The sequence below is a fragment of the Myotis nattereri genome, assembly GCF_964212035.1.
Source record: "Myotis nattereri genome assembly, chromosome: 6".
NCBI lineage: Eukaryota > Metazoa > Chordata > Mammalia > Chiroptera > Vespertilionidae > Myotis > Myotis nattereri.
The window spans coordinates 55,458,433-55,478,238 of record NC_138081.1 but is presented as its reverse complement, the minus strand read 5'-3'; the positions used below and the strand labels follow the sequence as shown (position 1 = coordinate 55,478,238).

Here is a 19,806-nt window from a genome sequence, read left to right as displayed (position 1 = left end):
TGTCCACTCTGCCTCGGATGGACAGGGCCTTGCAGCCTCCTTGGCAGGCCCTTGGGTTCCACTCCTTGTCACCTGCTCATGAAGGTTTGCTTCCAGCCATACACTGCTTGTCCCCCAGAGGTCACATATGCATACGCAGTGTGTTAGGGACCCCCGTGTGCCGGCACTTGGGTCCCGGCCTGGCTAGCCCCTCTCTTTATCACGTTGGGCTGGCAATAAGCCCACGTTTTAACAATATGACCCCACTTGCTGCCCTTTCTAAGGGCTGCTGTGGTAGGGGAAGTAGAAAGGAAAGGGACACCCTTCACCAGGATCTCCACTCTCTCCTGAAAAGCCTGGAGGCTATCTCCCTCCTTTCACCTTACTTGAGAGAGAAATCCCCTGTTGGATTTTTCCAGTTCCTCTAAACCAGTGGTTCTCAGCCTGCCTAATGCCGCAACCCTTTAATACAGTTCCTCATGTTGTGGTGACCCCCAACCATAAAATTATTTCCGTTGCTACTTCATAACTGTAATTTTGCTACTGTTATGAATCGTAATGTAAATATCTGATATGCAGGATGTATTTTCGTTGTTACAAATTGAACATAAAGCATAGTGATTAATCACAAAAACAATATGTAATTCTATATGTGTTTTCCGATGGTCTTAGGCGACCCCTGTGAAAGGGTCATTCGACCCCCAAAGGGGTCGCGACCCACAGGTTGAGAACCTCTGCTTAGACAATTTCAAATTATCCATGCTCTTGCTAAAATTTGTGTGTACATCATAAATGTCCATGAAACACGATTCTATTCTTTGTACTTACAAGCCTTAAAAAATGAAGTTAAAAGGGAAAGAATTGAACATGCACACAGTTTGACAGATTTTCTGCACCAAGGAAAGGAAAAACACCCCACACCAGCAAGTTTCCTGATAATGATTTCAAAGAGGAAAGACGTAAGCGGGGTCTGACAAGGAAAACCTCTGGGGCACATGTTTCTTATTTGTTACACCAGACATCTTTCCATGAGCACATGGACAGGACCCAAGCCACTGTGTAACGTAAGGAGAGTGTTTTTACCAACGGTGCAAGTACACAGCGCGCCGACGACGGCCAGAGCCATCTAACTCCCGACCTCGATCCGGGCTTTGGTGCCCAGCCCCACGGGGTGGCGGGCGGCGTTTCCGCTCCGCGCGGCCAGGTGAGTCCACGGCGCTCCCTCCTCTCTGGCTCGCGGGCGGGGCCGGAGGCGGGCCGCGGGTTGCGGGGGACCGAGATCCGGGCTCGGACTGCAGCTTCCTCCGGGCGGAGCCGCATTTGGAGCCACCCCCGCAGCCCTGCCGAGCGCGCGGAGCCTTTGCAGGCCGTGCCGCCGGGGCGCGGGCCGCTCCGGCGCGCCCCAGCCCTGCAGCTCCGGCCGGGGCGGAGGCCGCCGGACGGCGGAGATGCGGGGCGGGGGCAGGGCGCGGGGTAGGTGACTTTCTCCCGCCTGTTTCCCTGCCCCGGGGAGCAATGACATCACGCGGCCTTCTCCAGGCGCCGACACAAAGAGAGGCTCGGAGAGGCCGCCGCGGGGGGACCCGGCGGCCGCCCTGGGCCCTGGGGTGCCGCCGGTCAGGAGCGCCTGGCGCGGCCGGAGCCCTTTCAACTCCTCCTCCTCCTCTGCAGCCACCGCCGAGGTCGCCGCCCGCGCCCGCAGCCCGCAGCTGAGCCCGCGCCCGGCCGCGCCGGCCCCTTCCCATGCGGGCGGCGCGGGCCCTGGGAGGGGCGCCCGCAGCCAGCCGCGCAGCATGCACTGGGGGGTTGGCTTTGCCTCGTCCCGGCCGTGCGTGGTGGATCTGAGCTGGAACCAGAGCGTCTCCTTCTTCGGCTGGTGGGCCGGGTCCGAGGAGCCCTTCTCCTTTTATGGGGACATCATCGCTTTCCCTTTGCAGGATTACGGTGGGATCATGGCAGGGCTGGGCTCCGATCCCTGGTGGAAGAAAACACTTTACTTGACCGGGGGAGCTTTGCTGGCCGCAGCTGCGTATCTGCTCCACGAACTCCTGGTCATTAGGTGAGCCGGAGAGAGGGCCCCCGCAGGGGCGCCGGAGGGGCACCTGGCCTGGGCAGGGCTGGCGCGAGGGGGGACCCTCGGTCTCGCTGCTCAAATGCCCAGGTGACCATGGCCTTGAGGGGCAGTTTAGAGTTGGCAGAATTAAACTGGTATTGGGAGGGAAAAACATGCGTCTCCCAATTTTTCGGTGCTGAAAGCAAAGTCTTTGGCAAAATCCTAAGTGCAATGTTTTACAATAACAGAATTAGGCCCTGTAGGAATACTAAGTTACACTTTTATGAAAGACCTTATTTATTTATAGAGAATAATGCTGGAACATTAACCACTAACCTTATATTTTACTTCAAGGCTAGTTCTCCATTCTGCACCCCCCTCCGGCCCCCCACCCCCCCACCCCCTCCCTTCCGCCCCAGTGTTACATCCTGAAAAGGCTGAAGTTGCAAAGGGTCCAGAGAGCTCTGGGCTCCTGTTAAGGCTGCATGGCCAGGTGTAGTGCTGTGCGGTTTTGATGCAACCTTCACTTTCACCTGGTTCTCTGCTAATCTGTTATTTAAAGCGAAGCACCATCTTGGGGTTTACATGCTGTTGTTTTGTGAGCCATAGGAGATGTAGGACTAGCATATGGGCGTGTTTGACAAGAACAGAGAGTCACCCAGTGCCACCAACAGTTGCATGGCTGCCTGCCGCAGAATGTTGACAGGATTCGCTTGGAAATAGCATAAAATGGAGGCCCTGCTGTTGGCACATCCAGCCCCACAGGAGATCTTTGTTTGAGTAGGACAGTACCATAGATTACTGAGGTGGTCGTTTGGCTAATGGCTACACTAATTGACCTTTAGAATTTCTGTGTATTGGACCCTCTGTCCCTGGGAGATGACCAGAAGCAAGCAGTTTTCAGTAGCTTAGAATGTAGCCCTCTTGTAGAATCTTTTAAACATTGAGAAATGTGCCCACACTGCCTTTTTCCAGTGGGGGAGTCCTACACAATAGATTGCAAACAAAGACAGTGACCTTTACTGGGCCTGCAGGCATTCCAGGAGGACACTGTGACAGACCAGCTCAGGTGCTGTGAGTATTTCTAGTCTCTGAGAGGGTGGGAAGTCATTTCCGTCTGGGGAAATGTATTTTCGTATTATTTAGTCATAATTGAGAAGTTTTATTTCCATCTTACACATTGAATGCTCTCACTTAGCACAGTGCGTGAATCTAGTCTAGTTGAACCAAATAAAAAAATGTGAAGTGAAATGATCTCTTTAGGATATTTTATGTTTTTGCTACCTTTAGAACTCTACTTCAAGTTAGATTTCAAGCTATATGAAAAACTGACACATTTGTGCAGTAATTTAAACGGTAACCCCATTGTTTCTCAGTTATAGCCCAGCCCAAAGCCTTTGCAGGATCCCAAACCATGTGTCTTCTCACCAGTGGGCCACTTTGTGAAGGCAGGGAAGGCACGCTTCACAGGACTGAGTCTAAACCCTGCTTAAATGACCTTGCAGAAATAGCGAGGAGCTCAGAGCTCACGCTGAGAGCAGGCCACGCCCTGGTAGGTGTGGTTGCTGGACAAAGAAGAGGCCTCTGGACAGAAATGTGTCCTTTCCCTACTTGGGAGACTGCTTGGACACTTATTTCGTTGAGGCGTGTTTAATCCTTGGTTGATTCACTTTGTTTCTTGACAGATACTTAAGTTGAGTTGGAAAATCCTTTTCTAATGCAAGTAATAAAAGTGGCTGCCCATTTCTGAGTCCTTAGTGTGATTAGATTTACTCCTCACAACTAGCATTGGCTGTTTGATCCCCATTTTATAGGTAACGAAATTGTGGCCCAGGATGGGTAAGCAACTTGCCCAGGATCACACAGTAAGAGCGTAGGATCCAGATTCAAATCTGGGAATGCGTGTGGGCCGAGCCGGCTCTTTTTACCACTGCCTCCTAGAGAGTACCACTTGTGAAGTCGATTTTGATGTGGGGGAGAGGAAGAGAAATGTAGAGAACTGGGGCATAGCTCAGGGAAGACAGACCTGTGGAAGGACCTGGATTTTTGACAGCCGCTAGGGCAGCGGTTCTCAACCTGTGGGTCGCGACCCCTTTGGCGGTCAAACGACCCTTTCACAGGGGTCGCCTAAGACCATCCTGCATACCAGATATTTACATTACGATTCATAACAGTAGCAACATTACAGTGATGAAGTAGCAACGAAAATAATTGTATGGTTGGGTCACAGCATGAGGAACTGCATTTAAAGGGCCAGAAGGCTGAGAACCGCTGCGCTAGGGGCATGGAGGGACAGTGGAAAAAAACTGAGGTTCAGAGGTTACATGATAGAGACCGCTGCTTAAAGGGAAAGCGTCAATTGTCTGTGTATTTTAGGGAAAACACTAAATATGAAATATGAGAAATGGACACTGTACCTTGAAATGGCTATACTGTCTGAGTTCACTGGCAATCATATAGTCATCACCACCTGCTTGGATTTGCTGCTGCATAGACTTAACCTTAATCTATGGCTATGTCTCCAGAGCGGAAACTAAAGTTGACGGGTGAGAATTATTTACAAAGTTTCATTAATGAGTAGAACCCAAGTAGGTATTTTGGATTTTTCCCCACCACAATATTTTTAAACAAATATAGTCCCAACCCTGTGCTTTTTTTCTCCCAGTGGAGGTAGCCCAGCAGCGATCTTAAATTCAATGTGGCATTTGGACATGTATTGTTTGTAAGTTGAGTGACTAAATAATGGCTTTTATTGGTAGCTCATTTGCACTTAAGGCCCATGGGCTCAGCCTGTCCTAGAAAACTTAGGCAATCAGAGCAGCCCGTGGGTCATCTGATCTCCCTAAAGAGCTCATCGGCCGTCCACAGAGGCATGTTCACTGTGGTATCTTTCACGGTGGGAGTAGGGGCCAGTCTTGCTCTGTAAAGTGGGGCTTTGACTTATGGGTTTAATTCGTTCTGTGACGGAGCTCGTAACTCAAATTACTTGTATGTCAAATCAAAAAGTGAACTAGTGAGACACGTGATGCTGGGCTAATGTTGTGGTGTTCACTGTGATGTTCGCTGCGCCAACTAGTGGTAGAGTATCTGAAGCTGGCTCGTAACCCGAATTTTAGCTCGCAACTCAAAGCAAAAAAATCGGCCGAGAGACGGCTCGTATCTCGAAAAACTCATTAGTCGGGACACTCGTAAATCAAGGCTCCACTGTACAAGTATTCTCTTATACAACCCTTGTTTTAAGGCCACTTTATGAAATATTAGAGGCCTGGTGCATGACATTCGTGCACTGGGGTGGGGTCCTCAGCCCAGCCTGCGCCCTCTCGCAGTCCACGACCCCTTGGGGGATGCCGCCTGCCAGCTTAGGCCCGCTCCCTGCAGACCTAAGCCGGCAGTCAGGCATCCCCCAAGTGGTCCTTAGCGCTGCTGCAGAAGCGGGAGAGGCTCCTGCCACCGCTGCTGCACTCGCCAGCTGTGAGCCCAGCTTCTGGCTGAGTGGCACTCCCCCAGTGTGAGCTCACTAACCACCAGGTGGCAGCTCCTGCGTTGAGCGTCTGCCCCCTGGTGGTCAGTGCACGTCACAGCGACTGGTTGTTTGGTCGATTTGCATATTAGCCTTTGATTACATAGGATAGCTTCTGGTTTACTCTTCTTTTAATCAGTCATGTGACCTTGGATTGGAGCGTAGGCTTCTTGGCTACTGGGTTTTCTCATCTGTAAATAGGGATGATGATAGTAGCCTCTTCACAGAGTTGATGAAATGAGATAGTATAATGTTTGACATATAGTGAGCAGTCAGTAAAAGTTGGACATTAGTTGTTATAGACTTTCATCAGAAAGTTAGGCTTGAGTGGGCTGAGTCAAACTGGCTGTTTTCATATTACTAAGTGAGGAATTGTTCATTTTGGTGTAGTTGAAGTGCTTAAGAGCTTGGAAACTGGAGCTGTTAACAACTTGATCTTAAGTTGGTAGTCCTTGGGCACGTTACACCCTCTCTGAGCTTCAGTTTTGCTGTCTACTATAAAATATAAATAGCGTATAATATACTAAACTTAAACTGTAGCAATAATCCCCTCTGTAGTTACTGAAATCATGTAATATACATGTATACAAAGTCATTGGCATATATACTTGTCACATAGTTAACATCCATTCTTTTTATGACATGGCCCATGTTAACCATTACAATTAAATTGTTCTGGCCAGTGGCTCAGGGGATTTTATATTTACCTCCTAATCTTTCAGTCCTTATATTTTTGCCTGGCTAGTTTACGTAAAAATGCCACTCTGTGATTTGAATTATTTGAGTGGACAAAATCAGTTAGTTTGCACCTTCTAGGAATATAGTCTAAATGGCTCCTTAATTCTGACCTCCCAAACACTTCATGTAAATGAAAACCTTTGTTTCATAGCAAGTATTTTTATTCATTTGACCAATGTTTTAAAAAGGAGCCATTCTTACCTCTTTATTTTTATTTTTTTAAAAATATATTTTATTGATTTCTTACAGAGGAAGGGAGAGGGATAGAGAGTTAGAAACATTAATGAGAGAGAAACATCGATCAGCTGCCTCCTTCACACCCCCCACTGGGGATGTGCCCGCAGCCAAGGTACATGCCCTTGACCGGAATCGAACCTGGGACCCTTCAGTCTGCAGGCCGACGCTCTATCCACTGAGCCAAACCGGTTAGGGCCTTACCTCTTTAATTGGAATGGGCACTTCAGTGGTAAACTTCTCCAAAAGAGTTGTTCTATTGATTGGAAATGCTGCAATAGGTGACCATCTGTGTGATGATGATATGAAGAGCTTGTCCTTGCTTGCATAAGTAGATAGATGTACTTGAGGGATTCAGCTAGGAATGATGGAAGGGAACCAGAGCTCAGGGAAGGCCAAGGAGAAGAGTGGGTAGTGGTTAGGTAGAGTAAAAGATGGAAATTGCAGAAGGTTCCTGTGGTGTATGAGTGGAACTGTATGGAATGATGAGATTTTGTAGTGTAAGGGGGTAAGACCATATCTCTTTGAATTACAGTAAAGTCCATCCCTCCTACATATGCTTGATAGCTCACCAAATATTTATAGATATTAGTTTATTTAATTCTCAGGATAATCAATACAGAATAGGAACTCTCCTCACTCTCTCTGTGAGAGAGGAGAAGAGGGCGAGGCCAGCAGGAAGCAGGACGTGGACTTGACCCCACCTGTCCAGACTTGTTTTACTTCATGGCGGCTATTGAAAAGCTGTACCAGGGAAGTCCTCCCCACCCAAAAAAGTAGCTAAAGAAAAGGTAGATGATGTGTGGCTGAGACAGAAGAAGGGGCAAAGGTAGGGGCACTGAGATACGTGCTGTGTGGTGAAAGGTGGGACCCTGGGAAGGAGGAGAGTATGCGAGAGCCCAGAAGCCAGTTCCTCTGCTCCGCAGGTGGCAGGCCAGGTGGGGGCAGGTAGTTTGGAAGAGGGACCAGAGTGCTCAGTGTCTCAGACGCCCTGCAGACGTGGGTCAGGGCGGAGGAAATCTGCATGCTATGCAGGGCCCTGTGGAAGAAGAGCCTGTTTCATGGTGCAGCCTCAAGAACACAGGCTCTGACTACCTGGTGCAGTCTAGCTTCTGCCACTTACTAGTGATGTGACTTCAGTTTCCTCATCCATAAAACACGGATCACAATAGCATCTACTTCGTAGGGTTATTGTGAAGGTTAAAGGAGATAATACCTGTGAAGCCCTCAAAACCGTGCCTGACCCATAATAAGCTCAGAATATAATTTTAATCTATCCATCTTGTCTCCTGGCAGGTAAAGATAGCCAGTAAGGGGAATAAGGGGACCTGTACCCGAAAGTACTCTTCCTGTCCATAAGCTGCAGGAACCAGAAGGAGGTTGATATGGAGTTACTTTTCTGGGCCCTGGAGGTCGTGGTAATATCAGAGCTTGTAAGGTTCTTTTGTGGTTCACCAAGCTTCCACTTGCTCAGTGCCTCAGGGGGAGGTAAGCCCCAAGACAAACATCTGCTTATTCCTGAGGAGCACCAGTCCAGCAGGGGTCTCTGAGGAACTAAGGGAACTGAATGTATAACACGTGGATTGTTCTTTATTTCTGTTTTGGTTTTAACAGGAAACAGCAAGAGATTGACTCCAAAGATGCTATTATATTGCATCAGTTTGCAAGACCTAACAATGGTGTCCCCAGTTTATCTCCTTTCTGTTTGAAAATGGAAACTTATTTAAGGATGGCTGACTTACCCTATCAGGTACTTGTGTGCAAATACGTTTTATTCTCATAACAGCAAAATCTGTTAGGCCGCAGTCCCTAATCTCACGTGGTGAGAGGGCTGGCACTCTTTGCTAGAGGGGGCGAGCATGAACTTTTGTAGGGTTCAGGGCCATGTTATTTTTTCTGAATAGAGTATAATTTGGTTAATAGTCTGGATAGGCTGTTAATACAGGTGGGTGTACTATTCATTGCCTGATGTGGTTTTATCCTTCAGGTTTCTAATTATTTACAGCATTAAATTTTGTCTCATGAATCCTGGGGGCAGAGCACCCAGCAGGCACCAGGGAAATGCTCGCAGATCTTGTGAATTTCTCTACAGTTTCCATGTTTTGTTTGGGTGACTTTCAGGGAAACACTGGCTCATTCAGCATTGGAGAATGAGCATAGGCGTGTATTTAAGGGCATACTTTGTTCTCTGAGTAATGCTTGAGCTGTGTCTCACAGATTTGACAGGTTGTGTTTTCATTGTCATTCAATTCTATGTATTTTTTAAAAATTCCCTGATGTTTTTCCTTTTCACCTCAGTTCTAGCGCCAGCCGTGGGCAAACTACGGCCCGCGGGCTGGATCTGGCCCGTTTGAAATGAATAAAACTAAAAAAAAAAAGACCGTACCCTTTTATGTAATGATGTTTACTTTGAATTTATATTAGTTCACACAAACACTCCATCCATGCTTTTGTTCCGGCCCTCTGGTCCAGTTTAAGAACCCATTGTGGCCCTTGAGTCAAAAAGTTTGCCCACCCCTGTATCTAGCCAAATGCAACTTTTTTAAGGTTTTGATTTTTGTTGCTGTTTTTTAATTTTATGGTCAGAGCAGGTGGTTTTAGTGATATTAATTCCATGGAATTTACTGACCCTTTAGCCTAGTGTATGGCTACTTTTTAAAAAAATGTATATATATATTTTTATTGATTTCAGAAATGAAGGGAGAGAGAGAGAGATAGAAACATCAATGATGAGAGAGAATCATTGATCAGCTGCCTCCTGCATGCCCCAGACAGGGGATTGAGCCCACAACCGGGCATGTGCCCTGACCGAGAATTGAATCGTGACCTCCTGGTTCATAGGTCGACCCTCAACCACTGAGCCATGTCAGCTGGGCTGTTAAGACTTATTTCTAACATCTTATTTAATACTTGTCTCCTTACTATTACTTTGCTTTTAATATTTCTTATTTTCTGTTTTCAATTGGATAGTTAAAAATTTTTTTCTTGTCATTTAAAACAAATTTTATTTTTGTTGCTGTAGTGGTTGCTCTTAAGATCCTAATTTGTGCTTATTTATCCCCATTTATTTCTGAAATGTATCCCATTGTATTTGCCCTCTACTGATACAAGTGTGTTAGCAGGTTCACATGAACCTTGGGTGTCTTCCTTCCCAGCCCTCATCCCATCTGTGTTGCTGTTGTGTAATACGCTACTTCGGAATTTTTGAAATACTATCTCTTTTTGTTTGTTTGTCTTGGTCCTTTTATAAACAGCAAGCCTTACTAAGTTATTTGACAAGCCTGATTTCCCATGTCTTATCCCACAGGATTTGTTTATCTTTTTATTGGAGTACTTCCTTGATGAGTATTTTCAGAGTGAGCCGTTCAGTGGCAATCTGTGGCTTTGCATGCCTGAGAGCTTTGTTACGTCCCCGCATTGGATAATTCTGTGATTAAAGTTTTTTCCCTTCGGTGGTTTAAAAATTATATTTTCTTTTTTTTAAAAAATATATTTTATTGATTTTTTACAGAGAGGAAAGGGGAGGGATAGAGAGTTAGAAACATCGATGACAGAGAAACATTGATCAGCTGCCTCCTGCACACCCCCTACTGGGGATGTGCCTGCAACCAAGGTACATGCCCTTGACCGGAATCGAACCTGGGACCTTTCAGTCCGCAGGCCGACGCTCTATCCACTGAGCCAAACCGGTTAGGGCGATATATTTTCTTTTTTATATAAAAATTTGACAATATAACTCAGTTGCTTTTTTTGCATTGGTGTTGCTATTAAAAAATCTGATGTTAATCTGACTCTCTTTCTTTTTTTCTCTGGAAACTTTTAGAGTATTTGTTTAATCTTGACATTCTTAAATTTCACTATAATGTGCCGTGGTGTGGGTCTTTAATATCTTGTTTGGTCCTTTATCAATATTTAATTTGAAATCTTTAATTTTTTTAATTCTGGGGAATTATCAGTTTTCAAGTATTTCCTTTTCTTTTTTTTTTGTTTTCCTTTTCTCCTTTCCTGTTCCGTGTTTTCTGAATACTGAAGGCCCTGCTTTTATTCTCTGCATCTCAGAAGGTATCCCTTCATTCTTTTCTGCTTCCTTCTGGGAGGATTCCTCTCTGGGCTTCCATTGCTCTATTCTCTCCTTGAATCGATCGTGCTATTTCTCTCATCTGTTGTGTTCAGCTTTTACATTTTTTCTTCTTAATATGTCCCCTTGGTTTGTATTACTGATCTCTCCCACTATCTCTTAGAGGACATTTATTCTGCTAATTAAAAATTTTTGGCCTGTCCCAATAAGTCTGCCTCCAGTTGTAGATATCCAGTCTGTTGCCCTTCTCCCATGGTGGTTGTACTCCTCTGGTGCCTAGTTATCTTGGCTTGAGATCTCCTTTCACCGGGGAGGTCAGCTTCCCTGCCTGGGAATTTATACTGAGCCAGGGCTAAAGCTCAGGCTGCAGGTTGTGTACCTGGGAGGGGGTTGAACAAAGGGAAGGAGGTGAGCCCCAGGCATTCTCCAAATCAGCGTGGTCCCTCTGGTTTGCTGCCACCCCTCCCAGTGGCTCCCACAGATCAGGGCTTCACCTTTAAGCTCTTACAAAGTAGCAGCATTAAGAGGAGGTGGTCTCCTTGGATGGAAACAGACCAGCAGGGAAGCTGGAAGGGAGGAGAGCTCACCCAGCCAAGCTTTTGGCTGCCCTCATAACAATATTCCCCCTCCACCTCCTGACTCCCGATGGCCTGTGGTTTCTGAGCCAGTGTCTCTACAGAAGAGAGAGGGGGTGGGGATCCTTCTCAGCAGACTCTGGGATGAGAGTGAGTGTCATGCTCTCAGCTTGGGAGTGCTGTTATGGAGGTTCCCTGGGAATGTGGTAGAGTGGCACCGAATTTGGACTCTGGGGGATCTGGGAGGGCATGGGGTGTTTAAGACTGGGGGCTGAAATGCAAGGGTGAGTCTGGCGACGGAAGCAGGGACTTTCTAAGCCAGCGATGGAGGAGAAAATAGCCACAGAAACAGACCAGGCTGGGATTCTCTAAATGCAGTGGATCAGGTTTGAAGATCGCTGTTCAGCGTGGTGTTGGCAGTTGGCACTAAAGATGTGTGTCACCAAGGGGTGCTGATTGGAGGAGAACGCTGTCCTGCAGCTGCCTGTCTCCGCTCCATCGTCACTCTAGACAAGCTTCCCCCTTTAGCCGTGGCAGGTTTGGGACAATGAGGGTCAGAACCTGAATCTGTGCATTGAGTGTCTGGCTGCTTCCAAGATCATGTGTGCCTTCACCTCATGAAGAGATCCTGATGTTGGCAGCCACGTCGGCGGTCTGCCCTTCCTCTCCTGCCTCTGCCCCATCTTTACCAGCAGCCTACCTACCGACCTTTGTTCATTTTTTGGAGCAGCTGCTTTTTAGTTCGTATAATGGGAGCAGCAGGACACACACACGCCTCACTGTGAAGCCTGGAGCTCTTACAGGGCCTTGGAGAAGGGCAACGCTTACCCCCTCCCAAAATTATTGTTTCTTGTTCAGTAGAGATACATTTTTAAAAAGGGATGATAGAGGAGTGTTGTTCTTCTGTGCGGTCTCTGTGGGAAATAAATGGAGGGGTGTTCAGCATGGGGCAGAGATCTGGGTGGAAGGAAAGTGGTTCTGTGGTTTAGAAGGGGGTGTGCCTGCCCGAGTGCCTCGAGGCCCAAGTGCCATCAGCCAGGGTTTGTGACGCCTGCCTGCGGTGCCTGGGAAGTGATGGTGGGAAGTGCCCATTTCTCAGAGGATCAGGAGAGAGGTTTGTCCTATTCCCAGGGGCTCCACCCTCGGCCCCTTCTTTGCCCTTTGCCTTTTAAAAAAATATTAAAATACCATGTTCCTAAGAGCATGACTTTATATTGAAACTTTTCTATTTTTTAACCTAAGGGAGACTGGAATAAATATTTAATGACCATTAATAGGCACTCACAAAGCTTTTTTTTAAAAAAAGCTTGTTGTATTGGTCATAGTTATTATCTTTTTAAAATCAAGATATAAATATCAATAGGTCAATTTTAAAAAGTTTTCATTTTGTAATAATTAAAGATTCATGGGAAGTTGCAAAACATGTATAGGGAGATCCCACAGATATGGGTAATAAAAGAAAGAAAATAGCCGAAACCGGTTTGGCTCAGTGGATAGAGCGTCGGCCTGCAGACTGAAGGGTCCCAGGTTCGATTCCGGTCAAGGGCATGTACCTGGGTTGCGGGCACATCCCCAGTAGGAGATGTGCAGGAGGCAGCTGATCGATGTTTCTCTCTCATCGATGTTTCTAACTCTATCTCTCTCCCTTCCTCTCTGTAAAAAAAATCAATAAAATATATTTAAAAAAAGAAGGAAAGAAAGAAAGAAAGAAAATAGCTTTAGCATTTTTTCTGATTACATGTATTTGACATATGGTCCTTATAAGGATTTCAAACAGTGCAAAAAGTATAAGTGAAAAAGGGAAATCACCTGCCGTCCTACTAGCTAGAGATTGCTATCACTGATATTGTTGACCATCCTTCCATTCATTTCTCTAGACCAGTGGTTCTCAACCTTCCTAATGCCATGACCTTTTAATACAGTTCCTCATGTTGTGGTGACCCCCAACCATAAAATTATTTTTGTTGCTACTTCATAACTGTAATTGTGCTACTCTTATGAATAGTAATGTAAATATCTGATATGCAGGATGTATTTTCATTGTTCGCGACCCACAGGTTGAGAACCGCTGCTCTAGACATACGTGAAGACACCTACATCATTTGACATAGCTGACTGTATAAGAAGCATGTATTTCACACAATAATTCTTTTAAAATAGATAATGGCTTCTTTGGAACTCACTGCTCTGGCTCTCAGTTTTAACTTTTGATTTTTTTAAATTTGCTGATCTTGCCTTTTTTCTTCCATTTATTTATTTATTTAAACATTTTTAATAGAAATTATTGGGGTGGCATCCCAATCTTCAAAAATTTTCTAAGCTACAGACAAGTTAAAAGGATAATAGAGTGAACACCCATATGCCCTTCACCTGGATTCACCAGTTGTTGACATGCTGCTTTTTTGCTTTATTTCTCTTTATACATACCTTATGGACAATTTTTTTCTTTTCAATTTGTCTGTATTTGCCACAATCTTTTAAAGCAGAACGTGACTCAAGCATTTCTAACTTGCTCTGAGTTACTTTCAAACGGCTTTACAACATCCCTAGGTTGGCTTGTAATTTTGCCATGCTAAACAATACTTTTCTTTGGAGACAAGCCCTATGGATAGTTGCTCTCATCAAGTTGGTCAGCTTAGCATACTGATTTCTAGAGGCCATGTATGCAGCTGGTAACTACAGGGGATGTTAGGCTTAAAAAGTAGATCCTAGGGAATGAGAGTTGTTTTAAGCATGTATCTCAGAACACTTTAGCAACAAAAGATTTGGTCTACTTAGGAATCCACTTGAGAGATAAACACGTTAGACCACAAAGTTAACAAACATTAGCCTACATGTATCTTACAACAAACATAACCCCATTCTGTTAAGACATACTTTATGGACAATTTTTTTAATGAACCATTTGAAAATAGGCAGCAGAAATCATAACACTTCATCCCTCACTATTTCAGTGTGTATCTCCAAAAAATGAGGATATTCTTCTATAAAATTATAATAGATATTACATTATTGTATCATATATAATATAATAATAGCTGCATGGATTTTTTCAGTGAGTTATAACCCACAGAAGTTGCTCAAGTTACTTCAAATTTAGTTGGTGGGAGACCTTTCAAGATAGTTGCAAAGCCTCGGGGAATATAATAGACTAGAGGTCCAGTGCACAAGATTTGTGCACAGGTAGGGTCCTTAGCGGCTGCTGGCTACCAGTTGGGGCCTCCCTTCCCCTGCTGCTGGCTGCTGGCTGGGGCCTCCCTTCGTTTATGCTGCCCCCTGGTGGTCAGCATACGTCATAGCAAGTGATCTCCCGAGGGGACACTTTGCATATTAGGCTTTTATATATATAGATGTAAATTTAGCTGAAAATTTGGGGCATCATGACTGTGTAGCAAATCAGAATGACAAAATTTGGGGTGAAAGCACTTTGTCTGATACTTCATGTGCATTTGGTTCTAGCAATTGTTATTATACTGTCCTCATTCTTTAGAGAAGGAAAATGAGGCCCAGGGAGGATTAGGGAGATGCAGGGAGGTCCAAGGTCACACAGTGAATAAATGATGGAGCCAGATTTTTATGCCAAAGCCTATAGCTTTCACTGCTGTGCTAATAATGCAATGTGAATGTAGATATATTAACCTCACCAGGGACAGACTTGCAGGGGAAACATAAGCTTGAGAAAAATGTAGAGAGTTTACCTCTTCATCTTTCTTCCCAAAATTGCTTTCAGAAACTATCCTCAGTGGGTCAGTCAGACTCCAATTGCTTAAATAAAAGTAGGCCAAGAGTTCTTTAATATATTTATGGAATTTAAGGAAAAAAATATATATATATATCCTATCTAATAATAGAGAAACATGGTAATTAACCATAGCTTCGCTACACTTCCCATTGGCTAATCAGCAAGATATGCAAATTAACTGCCAACCAAGATGGCGGCCGGCAGCCAAGCAGCTGAAGCGAACAGGAGGCTTGCTTGCTCCAGTGATAGAGGAAGCCAAGGTTCCCCGCCTGCTACTGCCGACCTCTGAGCTGCAGTCTAAGAAACAATGTTGCAATTATAGAAGGTAAATAAATCCCAGAAACCTGTGTTCAGCCGTCAGAGCTGGAGCGAGTAGGACCGCAACAGTGTTACAATTATAGAACCCAAACAAACCCATATACCTACTTTTAGCAGCCGAGGTCTCAGAGCTGGAGCCGAGCCCCAGAGCTAAAGCCAGCTCTCAGCTCCAGTGACAGCCACAGAAGGTAAATAAATCCCAGAATAAAAAAAAACAAACAGAAAAAAAGGAGAGGTTGGGAGCTTCAGTCACTGCCAGCCTGAAAATGGCCCTCAGCCCCTCACCCAGACTGGCCAGGCACCCCAGTGGGGACCCCCACCCTGAAGGGGGTGTGACCAGCTGCAAACAACCATCATCCCCTCATCCAGGCTGGCCAGGCACCCAAGTGGGACCCCCACCCTGAAGGGGATGTGACCAGCTGCAAACAGTCATCATCCCCTCATCTAGGCTGGCCAGGCACCCAAGCGGGACCCCCACCCTGATCCAGGACACCCTTCAGGACAAACCAGCCGGCCCCCACCTGTGCACCAGGCCTCTATCCTATATAGTAAAAGGATAATATGCAAACTGACCCTAACAGCAAAAAGACTGGGAATGACTGGTCACTATGACACACACTGACCACCAGGGGGCAGACGCTCAATGCAGGAGCTGCCCTCTGGTGGTCAGGGCACTCTCACATGGGAGGAGCTCTGTTCAGCCATAAGCCAGGCTGATGGCTGCCAATACAGCGGTGGTGGTGGGAGCCTCTCCTGCCTCCTCAGCAGCGCTAAGGATGTCCAACTGCAGCTTAGGTCTACTCCCTGCTGGCAAGTGGGCATCCCCCGAAGGCTGCTGGGCTGCCAGAGGGATGTCTGATTGCCATCTTAGGCCCAGTCCCCTGGGGAGCCGGCCTAAGCCAGCAGGTAGTCATCCCCTGAGGGGTCCCAGAGTGCAAGAGGGCACAGGCTGGGCTGAGCCCCCCCCCCCCCCCGAGTGCACAAATTTTTGTGCACCGGGCCTTTAGTGTATATATATATTTTTTATTTTAAAAGTAATATAACCACATTTAGAAATTTGAAATGTATGGAAAAGACCACGTGCATCTACCCACAGTCTTGCAGGTTGTTCACTGCATAGCAATGCCTGGCGAACAATTGGGAGCAGGGAGGACTTGCCAGGCTGTGAACCCTGGCATAGTCTGTATCCACCAGAGGGGGTTCTGTTTTCCTAGTTTCCCAAAAGCAATATGGCTGTCGGCAGCCCCATTAACTCCCCTTTTTCCAGGCTGGGCCCAGAATGAATTTCTTTAGAATAAGCAATAAGATCAAGTATCGATACCTAGAGACAGAGACCAGTTAAACCTGCTCTGGTTTTTAGCCTTCCAAAAAGGTGATATTTCCTCAGAGGTCTGAGAAGCCTTGGACCCTCAAACGTAGTCCACACCCAGTCCTTGTGGGCACAAACGGGCAACTGCCTTTAAGGACCATGATTTCTAGCCATAACCCTGTTATCTCATTGGAAGCCAATTCAATGGTCATACATACCACATACAACATACAAGCGTAATTTTTAGACACGGAGAGACTTGACTTAAAAATTTTGTAACATTCTATATTTTTTATCCCTTCTGGTGAGATGTGCTGTTTGGTTTTTGGGAAAGGCACACACAGATCTTGGTGTGATTTAGGTAAGAACAATTAGAGCAATAATCATCTTCGTTAAACCCAATAATTTCTGACACAAAAAAACCTCAAATGGTAATTTTTTTTTTCTTGGAAAACTTTGGTTTCTAGTCTAAGATTTGACCGGGGTCTCCTAGAAGGAGGCCCTCAGAGTTTGCTGTCATCAAGCACAAGGAAGGATCTTGTGCAGGACTTGATGGGTGTGGTTACGTAGGTTTAACTCTATTTCTCTAGGAGGTAATGAGGGTAAGTGGGTGCTCCTAAAGCAGAGATGGGCAGGCTACAGGTCTGGGGGCCAAAGTAAAAGGAGGAAGAATATTTTGTATTACATTACATGCACATTTCAGTGAACAACTTTTTTTTTTCTTTTCTTTTTTTTAAAATATATATTTTATTGATTTTTTACAGAGAGGAAGGGAGAGAGATAGAGAGTTAGAAACATCAGTGAGAGAGAATCATCGATCAGCTGCCTCCTGCACATCTCCTACTGGGGATATGCCCGCAACCCAGGTACATGCCCTTGACTAGAATCGAACCTGGGACCTTTCAGTCCGCAGGCCGACGCTCTATCCACTGAGCCAAACCGGTTTCGGCAGTGAACAACTTTTTATTGCTACTCATATTCATTTATGTGTTGTCTATGGCTGCTTTTGAGCTACGACTGCAATGTTGAGTTGTGACAGAGACCATATGGGCTGCCTAAAATTTACTATCGGGCCCTTTACAGAAAAAGTGTGCTGACCCCTACTTTAGAGAAGCAGTTTAAAGATGTGGAGGTCTGATATATTTAAAATTCACCCAATGCAACATTTTTAAATAAACAACATTATTGAGATATAATTGGCATGCTATAAACTGCACATATTTAAAATGTGTAATTTGGTAAATTTTGGCATATGTGAATATTCATGAAAACTCACCATAATCAAGATAGTGATGTATCCATTACCCACAACATTTCTTTTTGCCTTCTTGTAATCCTGTTGTCCTGTCACTTCCTGTCCCCTATCCTCCTGAGTAAATACTGATCAGCTTTCTGTCACTATGGATCAGTGTGAATTCTCTAGAGTTCTAGCAAATGGAATCCTACAGTAAGTACTCTTTTTTTGGTCTGACTTCTTTCACTTAGCAGCGTTATTTTGAGATTCACCCGTGTTAATGAGTATATCAGTAGTTCATTCCTTTTTATTGTAAGGTTATACCAGAATTTGCTTATTCATTTACCTCTTGATGAGCTTTTGCTTTCCCCCCCTGTGTTGGACAATTGCAAATAAAGCTTCTATGAACATTTGTGTACAAGCCTTTGCATGAATATATGCTTTCTTTTTGTTTGGCTCTCTCTCTCTCAACAATAAGCTAGAGCCCATGATAAAATCAGTTGGAGAAAAGCAGTATCTTCATGTTCAGTAAATCTTGTGCATGTGTTTTTTTCCCCAAGAGTAACCATTTATTCTCTTTAAGATTTTATATGCTGAGTACACTCACTTGAGTAGTATAGTCACCATCAAATATACAGTTGAGATGTTTGTTTCTGTTAATCACACAGTGAAATTTAAATAAAACACTGCTTTTCTCTTTTTAAACTTTACTCTGCTTAGAACTATTTTGGTGGAAAACTCTCTGCTCAAGGGAAAATGCCTTGGATTGAATATAATCATGAAAAAGTTTCTGGCACAGAATTCATAATTGACTTTCTGGAGGAGAAGCTTGGAGTGAACTTAAACAAGAACCTGGGGCCTCAGGAAAGAGCCATCTCCAGGGCGGTGACCAAGATGGTGGAGGAGCACTTCTACTGGTGAGTGCCAGGCGCTGGCGGTGCCCAGCCTGTCCCCACCCTTTCAGTCAGCCAAGTTCTCGGTCACTTTTCAGATACTCCCCAAACCATTCCGTTTGAAAAGAAAACTTTGCAAAAGTTTTCTGCATTCTGGCTGGCTTAGGGGTCAAACTTATGACTGTTAAGTTTCTAGAACATTTTCTGTAGGTGCCCAGCTAGTACCCGTCTTAGGCTTTGTGTGACACATGTCTCTGTAGAAACTACAGTTGGCCCTTGAACAACGTGGGGATTAGGGGCACCCACGCCCTACAAAGTTGCAAATCCGCATGTAGCCTTTGACTCCCCCAAAACATAACTACAACTAATAGCCTACGGTTGACCGGAAGCCTTGCCGAGAACATGAACAGCCAATGAACACATATTTTGTATGTTATATCTATTATATACTATTATATTTTTACAATAAAGTAAGCTAGAGAAAAGGAAATGTATTAAGAAAATCATAAGGGAGAGAAAATACATTTATAGTATTGTACACATTTATTGAAAAAATCCACGTCTAAGTGGACCCATGCAGTTCAAACCCATGTTGTTCAAGGGCCAGCTGTACTGAACTGTGCCCTGATGTTGAAGTAGAAAAGTGGCCATAGATGATATGCAAATGAATAAGCATGACTCTGTCTCCATAAAAGCATTGAAATTTGAATTTCACTTAATGCAAAATATTTATTTTTTTGATTTTTTTTTTTTGCCTCAACTATTTTAAAATCTAAATTTGTTAGCCTAGGGGCTATAGTTGTCTGACCCCTGATCTGGACTGGAACTCACTAAGGTGAGGGAGATATTTTAATAGACTGGGCTCTTCACCAATACAAACTGTTGCATTAAAATAACATTCATCAGACACCCAGAGTAGAGAACAGGAAACAAAGTCAGGATACAAGTCTTAGGTGAAATAAATTACACAAGTTTGTAGGATTGTTGTCAGTTCTCCTTAGAGGACAAGAGCGTCTCTGTGCTCAGTAGGAACGCATGCTACCCTCTCTGCCCCGACTGCCTGGGTGCTGGCCTGTGTTCCCCGAGTCTGAAGCATCACACACACTGTACTGTGCGCTGGCTCGTTCTGCACA

General features: G+C 45.1%; 1 protein-coding gene across 1 annotated transcript in view; it reads left to right on the top strand.

Annotated features, from left to right (window-relative positions):
* Positions 1-1,772: 1,772 nt before the first annotated feature.
* FAXC (failed axon connections homolog, metaxin like GST domain containing) overlaps positions 1,773-19,806 on the top strand; it is a gene marked incomplete at its 5' end in the record, with an annotated part of 56,117 nt that continues 38,083 nt past the window's right edge. The window contains 3 exons of the mRNA XM_081094713.1: positions 1,773-2,038; positions 8,139-8,274; positions 18,501-18,697. Of these exons, the coding sequence (XP_080950839.1) occupies positions 1,773-2,038; positions 8,139-8,274; positions 18,501-18,697 (599 nt within the window). The remainder of the gene's footprint in view (positions 2,039-8,138; positions 8,275-18,500; positions 18,698-19,806) is intronic.